The sequence below is a fragment of the Pipistrellus kuhlii genome, unplaced genomic scaffold (genome assembly GCF_014108245.1).
Source record: "Pipistrellus kuhlii isolate mPipKuh1 unplaced genomic scaffold, mPipKuh1.p scaffold_m20_p_48, whole genome shotgun sequence".
NCBI classification, from domain to species: Eukaryota; Metazoa; Chordata; class Mammalia; order Chiroptera; family Vespertilionidae; genus Pipistrellus; species Pipistrellus kuhlii.
Window position 1 is genome coordinate 1,146,133 of NW_023425549.1, and position 16,165 is coordinate 1,162,297.

Consider the following 16,165-nt stretch of genomic DNA (forward strand, 5'->3'; position numbering starts at 1 on the left):
TGAAGTCAATAAGAATATATTTTTAAAAAGGGTTGTCATCGTTATATTTTTAAATGAGCCCTTGTCCTCCGCCAGCTATTCTGCCCACCTTCCCTTTCAGGTCACATAAGGCCTGGCAGTCTCCACGTGATCCCCGGTGAGGAAGGCTGAGGCTGTGACCTTGGTGGACTTGCCCAAGTTCACACAGGTGCGTAGTGGTGGCAGAACAAGAATTCAAATCTAGGTCTTCCCACTTCTAAAATCCCATCTCAACTGGGTCAGGATGCTTTTCCCTCTGGAAAACGAAAAAAAAAAAAAAAAAAAAAAAAAGAAAGGAAAAAAAAGAAAGAGAAAAAAAAAGGTGTCTGCCCCTCGGGTGTGCTGTCAGGATTAAATAACATCAAGTCTGTGGAGAGGCCTGTCCTGTGCCTGCTCCGCTCGCTCCGCGCGGCTCAGTGGCTTATCCCCCAGGGCCATTCCTGAGTAATGAGGAGCTGCCTGGTGCCCACGGAGGGGCTGGAGGTGTGAGATCCAGTCGGCGCTGCCGAGTTCCCTTCGCACAGCCAAGCCCAGGCCTGCCAAGACTCCTTTCCTCGCTGCTTCTTCTGCGGCTCTGTCTCCCACTCACCCCTCCTCGCTCTCCAAGGGGCAGGCACAGCTCCCGTGCTGACAGCTCCAGCTCCAGCTTTGCACGGCAGGTACAGGGAGGACGGATGGCTGGCCGGCTATGGTGAGGCCAGTGTCTTCTGGCCTCCGGCACATGGTGTGATGTGGGAAGAAGGAGCCTGGCGGAGTGGGGAGCCTACATCATGCCTCCTATTGGCTTGGCACGTCCGCCCTCCTGCATAATGGATGAGCCCGTGGTAGGAACAGAATGCCAGCAGCGTGAGCCTGGCCACCACAGGCAGCACAAGTGTCCGGAGGCCCTGCCAAGGCCCAAGCTCTGGGCTGGCAGGAGCTGAAGAGGAGGAGGGAGCACGTGTCACCTGACGCCTTTCTGGGGCGGCCTCGCCGTGGGCCTCGGGATTCCGCAATGAAGATGGGGGCGTGCGGAAGACAGCCTCGCCCTAACCGGTTTGGCTCAGTGATTGAGCGTCGACCTATGAACCAGGAGGTCATGGTTCAATTTTAGGTCAGGGCACACGCCTGGATTGCGGACTCGGTTCCCAGTGTGGGGTGTGCAGGAGGCAGCCAATCAATGATTCTCTCTCATCACTTATGATTCTATCTCTTTCTCCCTCTCCCTTCCTCTCTGAAATAAATTATATATATATATATATACACACACACACTAAAGATCCAATGAACGAAATTCATGTATGGGTAGGGTGCCTAGGCCTGGCCAGCAATGAGGGCCAATCTGTGGGGTGATCGGGGGTCCTCTGCTGGCACCCGCCTTGGCCAGGCTGGTACTGCCTGCTCCAGTAGGCAATCGGGGGCCAGCACTGGCCTAATCACCACCAGTGCTGCATCCCCCCACCCATCACCTGGCCACCACTGCCGCTGATCGCCTCCCTCTGCGGGTCAACTGGCAGGGCGATTGGGGGACCCCCAGCTGGCATCCCCATTGGCTGGCCTGGGGCCTGTGGGCTGGAGGCAGCTCCTGCATTGAGTGTCTGCCCCCTGGTGGTCAGTGCATGTCATAGCGACCAGTCGTTCCACTGTTTGTTGGATTTGCATATTAAGATTTTATTATAAAGGATATTTTAAAAGAAGACAATCTGACTCTATCTTAGAATCAACAATGGTGACGTTGGGACAGCCGGACTCCAGTTTCCTGAGCTTGAAGCCCCCTCTTAGGGGCTCAGGGTGGCATCCAGGGGCACCTCGTGTGGTTGAAGATGAGATTTGGACAGAGGGCCAGGAACCTGGCGGTTTCTGTGGCTCCTCATGGAGCAGGCAAGCCCCGGGCAGCAGCCGGGATGAGGCGCCCTGGATGGAGAACATGGGCACAAGCCGGCATTTGGCAACGAGCTTTCGGGGAAACGGCAGCCTGTGTGTAGAACCAAGAAGGTCCGGAATGAAAGCAGGCGGTCTGAGTGCCTCGGCTCCCTGACAGCCACGGAACCAGGGCAGCTGGGTAACAGCACTTTGTTGGTGGATGCAGTTGAATTCCATTCATTCACAGAATCAGGCGTTACTCACTGGAGATGCCCAAGACCAGGCCAAGTGCTAGGTCCTGGGACATGGGGACAAATCAGACCCAGGTACTCACAGTGTGACCGGGGAGCCAGGCACCGGGGTGGAGGATTCAAATGCCTTCTGGTAAAGTGAGAGGCAGGTATATGGTGCCCAAAGCGGCCACCTCTGCCGGAGGCTGGGAGGAAGAATCCCTGGGGCAACCTGAACTGAGGCTTGAAGGATGGAGCCGGAGTTCAGCAGAAGGGGAACGGGGAGGGTGCGGTGCCAGCAGAGGGAACAGCATCTGCAAAGGCGTGGAGCTGTGAGGCCCGGTGAACTGGCTCAGGAACCCTGACGGGCCCTATGATGGAACCTTGAAGGAACTGATGGGGCGCAAAACTGTCTTATTTGTGTCTGATCCCCCTCCCCCAGGAGGAGGAACGTAAGCAACGCAAGGGGAGGGAATTTGTCTGCCTCAGAGCCTGGCGCAGTGCTCCGCCCAGTGGCAGAGGCTTGAGGATGAGTCAGCCAGAGGCAGGCAGGACCCAGACTGGAAGGTGTTGACAGTCAGCAGAAGCATTTGGGCTTTATCCTGGAGTCAGCCAGGAGCCTCCCCAGGTTTAAAAATAGAAAAGGAACAAGATCTGCTGCGGTGGAAGGAAATCGCTTTGACAATGAGTGATGGTTCAAGAAATCAGATTATGAAGTCTTTTTTAAAAACAAAACAAAACAAAAAACCACACACATATTTTTATTGATTTCAGAGAGGAAGGGAGAGGGAGAGAGATAGAAACATCAACAATGAGAGAGAATCATCGATAGGCTGCTTCCTGCCAGTCACCACTGGGGATGGAGCCTGCAACCTGGGCATGTGCCCCTACAGGGAATGGAACTGTGGCCTCCTGGTTCATAGGTTGATGCTCAACCACTGAGCCACGTCACCTGAGCAGACTGAAGTCTTCAGTTAGGGGACTGTCGATACAAACGGGTGGGGTCCGGTTGAAAAAATACTGAGAATAACTCCAGACAATTAAGAAGTAGCTTTGATTTTTAGTGTCCCTGTGAGGTAGGTGCTCCCCCTTTTCCAGAGGAGGAAATGGACTCAGTGAGGCCCAGTGGCTTGACCAAAGACGTCACACAGCAAGTTGGTGTTGTAGCTGAGGGGGGAAGAGGGTCCTGGAGGTCAGAGCACAGGCAAGAACCAACCAATAAATAGGCAAGAATAAATGGAACAAGAAATTCTCTCTCCCAGAAACCAATTTGGCTCAGTGGATAGATGTCGGCCTGCAGACTGAGGGGTACCAGGTTCGATTCCGGTCAAGGGCATATACCTTGGTGGCGGGCACATCCCCAGTGGGGGGTGTGCAGGAGGCAGCTGATCGATGTTTCTCTCTTGTCTGTTTCTGAGTCTCTATCCCTCTCTCTTCCTCTCTGTAAAAAATCAATAAAATATATTTTTAAAAAATTCTCTCTCTCTCTCATCAATTAAAAAAAAAAGCTGCTATCCTCAGAAAATCACCGGCAGTCACGAGTATCTATTGTGCTTAGGAAAGATAATTTTGCACATAATGAAATGCAATTATAAGGGCATAGTCACAGAAATGTAGCTATTCTTTTTATAATAAAAGCTACATTTTGAAACTATAGTTGGAATGGGTATACGATCATGATACAAGGAATTGTAACCAATAAATAACCTTGACAGATGTGTATTAAAAAAAAAAAAAAAGAAAGAAAGAGCCGAAACCGGTTTGGTTCAGTGGATAGAGCGTCGGTCTGTGGACTGAAAGGTCCCAGGTACGTTGGTTGCGGGCACATCCCCGGTGGGGAAGGTGCAAGAGGCGGCTGATCGGTGTTTCTTTCTCATCGACGTTTCTAGCTCTCTAGCTCTCTCCCTCCCTCTCTGTAAAAAAATCAATAAAAATATATTTAAAAAAAAGAAGAAAAGAAAAGAAAAAAATCATCGGCAGAAGCGAAGCGGGGAGAAGGAAGTTTGGGTCTCTGCAGCCGCCGTAGAAGCAGCGCGCAGTTTCTATGGCAACGGTAGGAAGCCCGGGAGGTTTGCGGACTGCGCGGCCCCCGCGGCCCATTGTACCCACCGCGGCGCGGAGTCCGTGGCCGGCCCGGCGCCGCGGGTGCAGGTGATGGGGGCGGTGGGTGGAGGGCCTGGGTGCGGGGGCAGCAGGGGTGCGGCCTGGGCCGGGGCGGGCCCCCGGATCCCGGGATGCCATCTCCGCCGTCCGGACCGGGGCCGTCGCTGGGCCTGTCCCCGAGCGGGGAGTGGGGGCAGGGAGTGGGCACCATCCCGGCCCCGCTCGGCCCCTGAGCCCGGACGCGCTCTGCTTTGCAGCTGCTGAACCGACGCGGCGTCCTCCCCATGGACGTGAGTCCCAGCCCCCGACCCCGCCCTCGCGCCCTAACCTCGTCCCGACGTGGCCGGCCTGAAGGCCGGACAGGAGAGGGGGCTCTTTGCTCAACATAAACCCTCCCGCTCAGGACCGGAGTGTGGGAGAGTGCCAGGGAGGGGGCTCCCCCAGGGGGGCATCCCGCCCTTCCAGGCCAGAGTTTGCCAAGTAACCGCCGAGGGAACAGTATGGGTGGAGGCCTGGGGGTGGGAGGGGACAGGGCATTGGGGGGCCGCTGGGACCTAAGCGCGGCTGGAGAGTAGAGAGGGAGGCGGTGGATGGGGCTGGACCCGGGCTTTTGTCTCGGAGATAAGTTTGGACTCAGTCATGAGGGCCGCGAACGGATGGTAAGGAGAGGGGAACACCCCAGGACAATTCCTGTGGAAAGGGGCAACATGGCAGGCTGGGAGACGGCTCCGGGGCAGCTATGTGGGCTGAGGGCTGGTAAAGAATCCGGGACAGCAGGTCCGTTGGGGGAGACCTTCCGAGAGGGAGTTCAGTCAGTGTTGATGAAGTCTAGAATGACCAACAAGCCCCGTGTGGGACCGAAATGGGGATGACGGGGAAAGAGGAGGTTTGGGGGACAAGAATGTGTAGTCCTGTGGAATCACCCTCCATCCGGTGGCTGCTCCTCGCCCGTTTCCGGCCACCTCCGTGTCCCTCCTGGTATTTGTGTCCCTGCAGCCCCTCCTGCCTCCTCGTCACCCCTTCCTCCTGTGCTCACCCAGGCCTCCTCCCCTTGGATCCCCACCCCGGCTCCCGTCGGCAGTCCTTCCTTGCTGCTCCCCATCCCCGCCATCGTCTTCATCGCGGTGGGCATCTATCTGTTGCTGCTAGGCCTCGTGCTGCTGACGAGGCACTGCCTGCTGGTGAGGAGCCTCGCGGGGCCGAGGGGTGGGCTCTGGAAGAGGAACCCGGTTACCCTGTGCCCTCGGCGGCAGGCCCTTCTTCCGAGACTCCTTTGCCAGACAGTCCCCCCACCTAACCCTTCCCCGAGACCAGAGCTCCTCCTCCGCTGTCTCCTGCCGAGCCTTCTCTGCCCCTCTCCCCAAAACTTTATCTTGGCTGTCCCTCCCCGCCTCCTGGGCCGGATCCTGAGCCCTTCCCTTTCCTAGGCCCAAGGTTGCTGCACGGATTGCAGCTCCCCCTGCAGGAAGCAAGGCGCCTCCAGGCCCCAGGACTGCTGCTGGACCTGTGCGGAAGCCTGCGACTTCCCCCTGCCCAGCCCCGCTCACTACCTGGATGCCTGCTGCCCCCAGCCCACTGAAGCTGTGAGTGTCACACCGACCCCTCAGCCCCGGGCCGGATCTAGGCACCATCCGCACACTGATTTTTGTTGTTGTTGTTGTTGTTCCACATTCATTATTCAGCACAATTCCAGTACTGGAATTTTTACCCGTGGAAACAGCCAGAAACAACATATCAGATCATTTCTAGGGAGGAAACCTGCTTGGAAAAAGGAAAGCAGGGTATCAGCCGGAGAAAGGTGATGCGTGTAACGGGTAGAGCATACAGTCACCTCTGAGAACGGTAGTGGAAAGAAAAAACACCTTCTCACAGAGCTCATCCTGTTCACTGAGTGAATACTACGTTCCATTATTAGTTTCTCAACAACACTGGGAGCTGTATATTTTATAAAACCTGTATCTATTTATTTCTGTGCATGGGAAACACATAGAGAATATAAGGTTCTTTATAAACCAGCTCTCTAACCGAGGTTGCTGTTTTGGATATGACCCTCATATATAGTACCGACATACTCTATTATCACTGCTGTATTTTACTATTATTTGGTAAAAATGGGTCATACCACATATGTCATCACAACTGCTACTTACTCTTTTTTTAAATATATTTTTTAACTGATTTCAAAGAGGAAGGGAGAGGGAGAGAGATACAGAAACATCAATGTTGAGAGAAAACCATTGATTGGCTGCCTCCTGCATGCCCCCCACTGGGACCCAGCCTGCAGCCCTGGCCTGTGCCCTGACCGGAATCCAACTGTGACTTCCTAGTTCATAGGCAACGTTCAACCACTGAGCCACACTGGCCGGGCAATTTACCCTTTTCAACTAACCTCACACCTCGGTCACCTATCTGTGCCCGTACATGTAGGAAGGTAAGCATTCGTATCCCCCTTTGCAGGGGAAAAACTGGCCTAGGGAAGGTTAGCCGCTTCTCCGACACCCCACAGTAGAGTTTTGCACAGCAAGTTGTTCAGTAGAGAGTGAGAGTCCTCAGGGCAAAGCCTGGTTGCAGGGGACAGGCCATTGGCATTTGTGTAACTGACCGCCTTCCAGGCAATCATCATTTAGGGCTCAGAGATTTAGACAATAAAGCTGCTGCCCTTGAAGAGGTGACCTTCCCCAGGAGGGACGAGTGAGGCCAGAAGACGGAGCAGATTCATAATGCGGACTGACTGTAGTTGGTGCATTGAAGTCTCGGTTCTTCCGTTTCCTTAGGAACATAACAATCACAAATATTACCCCCTTCTCGCCTACTTCACAGCTGTTGAAACTGCAGCTCTCAGAAGCTTGAGTGACTGTGCCAGGACAGAAACCTAGATTTCTGTTACCAAGTGTCTAATTCATTCATTATTTATTCACTTAACCAGAGATTTATGGAGTCATTGCTGAGGCCCTGAGCTGGGCCCAGCGGGCTCAGTGGGAACAGGGCAGACATGGTGAAGGCCAGAGAGGAGGAGGCAGGCCACTAAACAGAGTGTGAGAATCGGTGACACATGCAGGTTCTGAGCCCTGTCTGATTGGAAGCACACACCAGAAAGGTCTAGGATGGGACTGATTAGAGTTTGTGACATTTAAAATAAAATGCATGCTGAGACCGGTTTGGCTCAATGGATAGAGCGTTGGCTTGGGGACTGAAGGGTCCCGGGTTCGATTCTGGTCAAGGGCATGTACCTTGGTTGCGGGCATATCCCCAGTAGGGGGTGTGCAAGAGGCAGCTGACCGATGACTCTCTCATCGATGTTTCTAACTCTCTATCTCTCTCCCTTCCTCTCTGTACAAAATCAATAAAATATATTAAAAAAATAAATAAAATAAAATTTTTTTTAAAAATGCATATTTTATTGACTTAGAGAGGAAGGGAGTGGGAGAGAGATAGAAATATCAATGATGAGAGAAACCCATTGATTGGCTGCCTCCTGTATGCCAATTAATTGAGCCCATAACCCAGGCATGTGCTCTGTGACTGGGAATCAAACCATGATCTCCTGGTTCATAGGTCAATGCTCAACCACTGAGCCACACCAGCTGGGCAGAGTGTGAATTTTTAACAAGTTTTCACATGGTCCTGCCCCACCTACAAGGGTAAGAGCTGCTCACTTACTGCGTGCTCACTAAGCATCAGGCATTGTGCTCCGTCCTTCCCTCTGATTCCGCACGATGACCTGAAGAAGTGGGCCCGGAGCAGAGGAAGTTGAGGCTTAAAACATGAATTAGCCAAGCCTGGGCCTCAACTAGCCTCAAGGCTGAGCCTGGGCTCCAACCAGTGCAGGTGGCTGGCCTTCCCTACATCGAAGAAGAAATCGGTGGCACACTCAGCCAGGGAAACACGGGGTTAACAGTCTGCGAGCTCTGTTTAATGTACTTAACCAGCAGATTCCTTCCAGAAGCCGCCTGGCTGCCTGCAGAGCTGAGAAATGCATTAGCCAGTCTTTAATGACTAGCTCCAAGGGACAGAGCCAGAAAGCTTTTAATGCCCTCTTCTCTGGAGTGAGGGCAGGGGAGCCTCTCTCGCCACCAATTTTGTGCACAGAATGGCAGCGTGGTCCTCCAAAACCCCACAGAGCTGACTTCATCCCCAGGCTGGGGCTCCCCAGAGACACCCCAAATCTATCTCTCTCTCTCTCTCTCTCTCTCTCTCTCTCTCTCTCACACACACACACACACACACACACACACACACACACGGCGAAACCACTGTGCTCTCTGTCCCTTCCACCATGACACTCTCAGCCTCCTCCTTGGCAGCCAGTTCCGGTGGCAGTAGACCCCTCTGCCTGGAGATAGGTCCCTCCTCCTCACAGGCGCCCCAGTGATATCTGATAGTACCAGCCATCCGGCCCGCACCCCAAAACCTCAGCTGTTCAAAGGTCATTCTCCTATTCCTGGCTTGGCCCAGGGTCTGATCCCTGCAACTGTGGCTGTCACTAGCTCTGCCTTGGGGCTCAGGATGCCAGTTTGTCACGCAGCCTGTGCGTGTCCACTTGGCCTGACTCCACTCAGTGCCTGAAGCAGTCTCACATCGTCTCTGCCCAGGACGGGGAGGACTCGCCGGAGTCGGCTGGCCTCCTTGCTGTCTCTGGGACATGCTGTTCCTGTTCCCCGAGACAGACCTCCTGTTTCTGGACGGAGCAGCTCTTCTTTCTCCTCTGCCTACAGAGGGAGGAAATACGTGCTTTGGTTTATCCATTCATCCCACTTCTCCGGTGGCCTTAGGCGAGTCTGCTAGCAGTTCTCAACCTGCTGTAGAGCCTAAGACCATCGGAAAACACAAATAGTTACATTATGACTCATTAACAGTAGCAAAGTTACAGTTACAAAGTAGCAACGAAAATAATGTTATGGTTGGGGGTCACCACAACATGGGGAACTGTATTAAAGCGTCGCGGCATTAGGAGGGTTGAGAACCACTGGTCCAGGGGATCTAAGGACGGGGAGCAGGCAGCCGAGGTGCCTCCAGCAGCATTCCCTGGATGTGTTCCTTCGGGCAAACGCTCCACTCTCAGAGCCTCCATTTCCTCAGGGCTCTGACGATTAGGAGATATGACTTTTTGAGACGTTCACAATTTTAAATATGCAAATTACCATTATTAAAGAACACTTGAGAGAGTTTAAAAACTCATTCATGAATGCAGCCTGTGCCTTGCACAGAGTAGGTGCTCTGAAACCATGAATGAGATCCTGCAGTTTGGTCTCATGGCAGGGGATAAATCCACAAAACAAACAAGTCGTTTTCATCATGGGCAGAAAATGCGTGTGTACTTTCCCTGTCCTCTGACTTCCAATTACACTGGGCCGCACTAGGCTGCACAAATGCAGTAGAACCATCACTGAGCTGAGGCTGGGACACCAGAGTTCTAGCATGGGACCAGGCCAGCAGCTCTCTGGCCCTCAGTCTCCTCACCTATAAAATGGGGGGAGAGAGAGAGAACTCCCCGAATAATTCCTTCCAGCTCCTGAACTCAGTGGTTTGGAACACTGCCTCCTTGCTGATTTCCCAACAGCACGATTTGAGTTGTCTGCAGGAGCGGTGGATGGTACTCTGTTCCACTGGGCAGTGGACTTCCCAGGCCTCCTCTCCCTTCTCCCCTGAGAGGGAAAGGGCTGCTGGCTCTGGTCCCCTGCTCCTGTCCCCTCCTTCACTCCTTCCTCCTCTCCCTCAGGGTTGGGCCCCTCGCTGCCCTCGCTGCTGCCCACTCTGTGACTGTGCCTGTGCGTGCCAGCTTCCTGACTGCCAGAGCCTCAACTGCCTCTGCTTTGAGATCAAGCTCCGATGAAGACCCACGCCCCTGCCCTCTGGGGAGTGGCCAGCCCCCAGGGCCCACTTGCCCGCTTCCCTGAGGGGCCTCAGGCCACTGGAACCACGGATGGACTGGCTGGCTCACTGGCCTGGGAACCAGCAGTGGAGAACTTGGCTCTCATCAGAGCAAGACTTGGGGAGCCACTGGCCGGCTAGCCTGCAGTTCCTCCACAGGGACAACGGAAAGAGGGGCTGGTGCCCTGGCAGGTGCCCCCCCTTCTCCCTCCCCAGGAAATGCATGCTAACCATGGGTGGCACTGGGTACCCCAGCATGCCAGTCCATGGGCGCCTGGTTATTTTGGGGTGTGGGTACAGCACCTGCACTGCACTCCCTCTAAAGAAATGGGCTCGGGAGAATCCTAGCAGCTCCTATTGGAGCCCAGCCCAGGGAGAGGGTCAGAGGAGGAGGAGGCAGGGAAGGCCACGTGACCTGAGTCCCCTTTCCCCTTCTCCCCACAGGTCCCTGCCCAAAGATTTATTTCCCCTTTGAGGGCCCGAGCCGGGATTTCCAAGGAAGACATTTCCTCTGAAGGAAGGGTGAGTGGGCAGGGCCCTCCCCACGGCCTTAAAATAGGGCAGGCCCACAGCTCACTCCCCGCTTCTCACACTGGGTCCCCACGCTGGCCTGAATGTCAGGAGCTTCAGGTTTCCCTAAATATAGGTCCCTGCCCGCGGGGAGGAAAGGGCAGGGGTCACTGGAGAAGGCTGGGGACATGGGCGGGGAGGGCAGGAGCGCTTTATAACCCAGCCCGGCGCCGCCCGGCTCACTCGCTGCTGACCAGGCCCTGCCCGCTCCTCCGGCCTCCAGGTGGGCGCAGCGGCAGGAGCTGGGTGGGGAGGGCTGGAGGCGACCGAGTGAGGGGAGACCTAGGCTGGGGCCGCGGAGTGTCCTGGGGGCTGACCGCGTGGGACGGGTTTTATTCTGAGACGTCAGTCCACGGAGCAGTTTCCGGGGCTCAGACCTGCGTGGCCGCAGCCAGCCGGCCCTGAGCCCGTGGCCTGCGCGGCGCGTGGCGGGCTGCGGGAGGGTCGGCGCCGGTGAGGCTCCCCGGGGCCTGGGGAGGCGCGTGCACGGCGGGCGTGCCGCCCCGACCGCTGCCTCCCGGTCCGCTCGCTGCCCTCCCTCCGCCGCTGCCGGCCTCACGGCTCCTGCACTCGGACCAGCGACACGGGAGGGGCGGCCGGGGCTCCGAGCATCCGGCAGGCGTGGCCGCCGGGCCGGCCTGAGCTCGGGGTTCGGTGACCGTGTGCCATCCCGGGCCCGGGCCAGGCAGACGAGGGAAGCGGAGCTCGGGCTCCTCCACCCGCGCCTGCGCCCGCGCCCCCGCCCCCTCCCCTCGGTGCCCGAACCGGCTGAGTCACGGCGCCCGGAGGGGGGAGGGAGAGGGGGACCGGGCGGGGGGAGGGGGAAGGGAGGGGGGCCAGGCGCGGGATGTGGCCCGAGTCACGTCCGAGGGCGGCGGGGAGGGGCCGGTGCTCGCTGCCGCCTCCGGTGCCGGCTCTGCCTCCGGGGCGGCGGCTCCCGCAGCCGCTCGCCCGCCATTGGGCGCCGGGCCGGCCGCCCCGGAGGGAGAGCCCGGGAGGCGGGCGGAGGGCGGGGCGGCCTTATAAGGCGGCGCCTCGGCTCCCGGGGCCGCCCCCGGAGCAGCAGCCGGCGTTCCGCTCCGAACGCGCCGCAGAACCCGCCGTAGTGACGGCCGCCGCGTTCGCTGCCTCCGCCGCCCTCCGCCCGCCGCCCCGGCCTCCCGTGCCAGGTGAGCGCCTCGCCCCGTGCGGAGGCCTCAGACCACCGAGAGGGCCCCCGCCCCGGGCCCCGCATCCCCTCCATCCCCGCCCGGCCCGGCCCGGCCCCGGCCTCCCCATGGCGCCCGCGCTCACTGCGCAACGCGGCTCCGCGCTGAGTCACGGCGGGGAGGAAGCGGCCGCGGAGAAGCCCGCTCTCCTCCCCTTTCCTGCCCGGGCCCCCTGCCTGGTGCAGAGGGTCGCGGCCCCTTGGCCTCTGCGGGGCCCAGGGGGCACGGGGCTAGGGGCCGGCCGCAGACTGCCCCAGAGCTCCCGAAGGCGGGCGCGGCCCCGCCCGGGGAGGCGGGCGCCCCTGGCGAGGAGGGGCTCCCCCTGGCAGCACCTCGTGCCCCATTAACACCTTCCTATCTTTTCTTATCGGGTGACCTTGATTCTGAGCCTGGAACCGCTGCGGCCCGCGAGCAGACTGGAGCCTTTTTCGGGGGAAGGGGTGGGGCGCTTGCCTCTCCTCCGCACGCTTACCCTGCATGAGCAGTGAGATCGGCAAACTCCCCTTCCTCTGCTGCCCTTCCTGGCCTCCTGATTCCCTCTTACGCCCCCCTCAATGCCCTTTTCCGAACGCCCCCCCCCCCCCCTCCAGCCCGACCTTGGGATGCCCTTGAGGCCTCGGTGCCTGTCCCAGCTCTGCGCTCCTGGGTGGAGCGGATCGGAGCGGAGGAAACAGCCCTGGGGCAGTCAGTCTGGGCTCTCACCTCAGACCTGACCCTGGGGTTGCTGTGACTGAATACAGACCTTTCCTTTCTCTGGCTCCTCTCACAGGAGGGGGTCGGCCCTCGGCCTTATGCACAGCCTCTAAATTCTGAAATACTGCGGTTCGCTTTTGCTTCCAGGCAAGGTGACCCCATGGCTAAGCGCAAGCCAGGGGGGTCCAACTTCTACACGAGCCATCTGTCCATGGCTCTGGCCTATTCCTATGACCTAGAAGTCAGTGTACAGCCCCCCACCCAGCTGGGCGGCCCCCAGCCACACAGGGAGTTAGGAAAGGTACAGGAGGCGGCCCAGTACAGGGAAGTCGGGTGTAGGGGAGAGCTGGGGAAGAACCCCAAGACCTGCTGGGTATGGGGAAGGGGAGATAGGGAACTTTGCCCTGGCGAGGGGCTCTGCTCATTGGGAGGCCACTGGAAGGCCCAGCTAACCCATGCCCTGTGTCCCCCCCCCCATCTGTCTCCTGCCCAGGCCCTGTCGACTGGCACCATGCCCTACCAATACCCAGCGCTGACCACGGAGCAGAAGAAGGAGCTGAGCGACATTGCTCACCGCATTGTGGCTCCGGGCAAGGGCATCCTGGCTGCAGATGAGTCCACTGGTGCGATCAGGACCCAGTGGGGGGAGGGCCCAGGCTTGGGGGTGACGGGCTGACCCCCCTATGACCACGGGCTATGGCTCTGCAGGGAGCATTGCCAAGCGGCTGCAGTCCATTGGCACTGAGAACACTGAGGAGAACCGGCGCTTCTACCGCCAGCTGCTGCTGACGGCCGATGACCGCGTGAACACCTGCATCGGGGGCGTCATCCTCTTCCACGAGACGCTGTACCAGAAGACGGACGATGGGCGTCCCTTCCCCCAAGTGATCAAATCCAAGGGCGGTGTTGTGGGCATCAAGGTGAGGAGGCCGGGCCTCCCTGTGAGATCTGCAGGGAGGCTGGGGGAAAGAAACCCAAAGCAATAGGCTGGAGGGCTGAACATTGGGCCAGGAGCCTGGAGACCTGGTGGAGTCTACCCCAGACCGGATGTAAGGAGAGCTAGAAACCACCCGGCTTGGTATTTTTAATCCTTGAGGTCCTGAGAGCAAGGCAGTGGCGTGTTTTGCTGACAGAGTTAGGAACTAGTAGGTTCCCAGGCTGTCTGTCAAATAATAACCCCATGTGCCCTACCTCAGAGACATCTGAAAACATTTGCAGACCAGGAGATAAACTGAGATTAGGTGAAGGTGGGGCAGAGGAGGAAGTAGAGATTGCTCACATGCCTTATATTGTCCTACCCAACAGGTAGACAAGGGCGTGGTCCCCCTGGCAGGAACCAATGGCGAGACTACCACCCAAGGTGAGAACTGTTTGGCTCCCTGCCTGGCCGACCAGCCCACCCGGGTTGGCGCCCCTCTAAGTGCCCAGGATGAGTGGGAGCTACTTGCCCCCTCCTCTGCCATGCTTAGACCTCTCATCCCCTTCCCAGGGCTGGATGGGCTGTCTGAGCGCTGTGCCCAGTACAAGAAGGACGGAGCTGACTTTGCCAAGTGGCGCTGTGTGCTGAAGATTGGGGAACACACCCCCTCAGCCCTTGCCATCATGGAAAATGCCAACGTTCTGGCCCGTTATGCCAGCATCTGCCAGCAGGTGGGCCTGCACACTCCCAACAGGCCAGCTCCCATCTCTTTTGCTTCCAGAGTGCCAGCTAGCTTGCTGCCCGCCTGCCTGGATATCTTCCTCCCCCATGGCAGCTGTTCCGTCCGGATCCTCACGATCATCAGGCTTGAGCCTGGGGGGACCCTGGAGGGCTGTGTGGGTTGATCTGAGATCTGTCTCCTACCCCCGGCAAAGCTGAGGGCTTTGAAGCCACGAGTCTCTGTCTTCGTGGAGCTAGGACCTTGGCCAGTGGGTGTGGGGAGCTGGAGGAGGAGGAGGAGGAGCTGCAGGTAGTGTGGAGGCCTCCAGGGCCTCATAGCACTCTGTCCCTCACTCACAGAACGGCATCGTGCCCATCGTGGAGCCCGAGATCCTCCCCGACGGGGACCATGACCTGAAGCGCTGTCAGTATGTAACCGAAAAGGTAGGTTGCTTACTGCCTGGGCGGGTAGTGGGCTGGGCAGCTGGGCCGAGGGCCTTGGGGCTGACTCCTGTCCCCCCACTCTACCCAACCCCACTTTGGTCCTGCCCCACTCTAGGTGCTGGCTGCTGTCTACAAGGCTCTGAGTGACCACCACATCTACCTGGAAGGCACCCTGCTGAAGCCCAACATGGTCACCCCAGGCCATGCCTGTACCCAGAAGTTTACTAACGAGGAGATCGCCATGGCAACCGTCACTGCGCTGCGCCGCACAGTGCCCCCTGCTGTCCCTGGTGAGACCCATGCTCTCATCCTTGGTCCTTTCCTTCTCTGTGCATTTTGCATTTGTATATGCTGCCTACATACAAATTCAACACACATCCACAGTGTGTGCCGATTGGTCTGATTTCCCGGTCAGCTGCTAGGAACCCTCCCAGTCCCTTGGATCCCGGACCACAACCCCTCTCCCCATCTCACCTTTGTTCTACAGGGATCACCTTCCTGTCTGGAGGTCAGAGCGAGGAGGAGGCATCCATCAACCTCAATGCCATCAACAAGTGCCCCCTGCTGAAGCCATGGGCCTTGACCTTCTCCTATGGCCGCGCCCTGCAGGCCTCTGCCCTGAAGGCCTGGGGCGGGAAGAAGGAGAACCTGAAGACCGCCCAGGAGGAGTATGTCAAGCGCGCACTGGTGAGGATGGAGTCGGAGGTGGGCAGAGTGCGGGGTGGGTGGGATTCTGAACACAAACCTTACTCTGGCTCCTCTCCCCTCTTAGGCCAACAGCCTCGCCTGCCAAGGAAAGTACACCCCAAGCGGCCAGGCTGGAGCTGCAGCCAGCCAGTCCCTCTTCGTCTCTAACCATGCCTACTAAGCAGACGTGATCTGATCTAAGGCTGCCCGTAAACACTCCAGGCCTCGCCCCCTCCCACATTCACTCTTAAAGAGGCCGCATCCCAGGCTCCAGGCTGCTCTTTCCCAGCACTCCTGCCTCCTTGTGACACTGGTTGCGTGGTGTTGTCTGTGTATGCCAACTCCAATGCCCTTTCCAGCCCACTGCCAATAAACATCTATTTAAGGGGGCGTTTCTTGTCCATGTCTATAGCATCTGGGTCAGGGGAGTGTCTGGGGAGGTGGCCGAGTCAGAAGAAAGAGCTCTTATTTTATGTTCTTCCTTAGATAGGGAAATGGTGAAGGGGTTGGGTAGGACTTTCCTGTTTTGTTTTATAATTGCCCAGGGTTTCAAGAGGAGAGCTTGTGAAATTTCCTTCAACCACCAGAGGCTCTTTCCCCTTCTAGCAGCATCAGATAAGGCTCACAGTTGGGGACTGTGTGTAACTGCTGGCTCTAGGAGGCTGCAGCCTCAGACTCTTAGGCCTTAGACCTCGGGTGCAGAAGGCCCTTATGACAGAAACAGCCAGACAACAGCTGAGATTCCCTGGGTCTCTGAGCCAGGCAACATGAAAACGTTCTGTATGAGTGGGTGGTGTTTTTCCATTTTAAGCTTCAGACTTTATTGCTGGAGATCACACTCTTTCTTGGTGGAAACAAGA

At 57.4% G+C, this 16,165-nt stretch overlaps 2 protein-coding genes across 6 annotated transcripts; both read left to right on the plus strand.

Annotated features, from left to right (window-relative positions):
* Positions 1 to 4,062: 4,062 nt before the first annotated feature.
* Positions 4,063 to 10,129, plus strand: LOC118704910 (keratin-associated protein 10-10). 2 transcript variants are annotated; one of them, XM_036412998.2, is made up of 5 exons: positions 4,063 to 4,241; positions 4,451 to 4,483; positions 5,234 to 5,374; positions 5,621 to 5,776; positions 9,913 to 10,129. In XM_036412998.2, exons 2-5 carry the CDS (start codon positions 4,478 to 4,480, stop codon positions 10,024 to 10,026), a joined length of 417 nt encoding a protein of 138 aa, XP_036268891.1. In that variant the 5' UTR covers positions 4,063 to 4,241; positions 4,451 to 4,477; the 3' UTR covers positions 10,027 to 10,129. The 2 variants fall into 2 exon arrangements, with proteins under 2 accessions (XP_036268891.1, XP_045428474.1); XM_045572518.1 differs by lacking the exon at positions 5,234 to 5,374.
* Positions 10,130 to 10,511: 382 nt separating this feature from the next.
* ALDOA (aldolase, fructose-bisphosphate A) lies at positions 10,512 to 15,695 on the plus strand. 4 transcript variants are annotated; one of them, XM_036412949.1, is made up of 9 exons: positions 10,512 to 10,586; positions 13,029 to 13,158; positions 13,244 to 13,455; positions 13,841 to 13,895; positions 14,025 to 14,185; positions 14,535 to 14,618; positions 14,734 to 14,908; positions 15,106 to 15,305; positions 15,391 to 15,695. In XM_036412949.1, exons 2-9 carry the CDS (start codon positions 13,047 to 13,049, stop codon positions 15,484 to 15,486), a joined length of 1,095 nt encoding a protein of 364 aa, XP_036268842.1. In that variant the 5' UTR covers positions 10,512 to 10,586; positions 13,029 to 13,046; the 3' UTR covers positions 15,487 to 15,695. The 4 variants fall into 4 exon arrangements, with proteins under 4 accessions (XP_036268842.1, XP_036268841.1, XP_045428446.1 ...); XM_036412948.2 differs by lacking the exon at positions 10,512 to 10,586 and adding an exon at positions 10,731 to 10,857; XM_045572490.1 differs by lacking the exon at positions 10,512 to 10,586 and adding an exon at positions 11,682 to 11,803.
* Positions 15,696 to 16,165: the final 470 nt, after the last annotated feature.

What these genes read in the sequence shown, in the direction of transcription:
- LOC118704910 (XM_036412998.2), top strand. An exon ending in TGACGAGGCACTGCCTGCTG is followed by an intron (nt 5,375 to 5,620) that starts GTGAGGAGCCTC and finishes TCCCTTTCCTAG; the next exon opens with GCCCAAGGTTGCTGCACGGA. An exon ending in GCCCCCAGCCCACTGAAGCT is followed by an intron (nt 5,777 to 9,912) that starts GTGAGTGTCACA and finishes CCTCTCCCTCAG; the next exon opens with GGTTGGGCCCCTCGCTGCCC.
- ALDOA (XM_036412947.1), top strand. Translation starts at nt 12,696, where the DNA reads ATGGCTAAGCGCAAGCCAGGGGGGTCCAACTTCTACACGAGCCATCTG. An exon ending in GGCTGCAGATGAGTCCACTG is followed by an intron (nt 13,159 to 13,243) that starts GTGCGATCAGGA and finishes ATGGCTCTGCAG; the next exon opens with GGAGCATTGCCAAGCGGCTG. An exon ending in GCGGTGTTGTGGGCATCAAG is followed by an intron (nt 13,456 to 13,840) that starts GTGAGGAGGCCG and finishes CCTACCCAACAG; the next exon opens with GTAGACAAGGGCGTGGTCCC.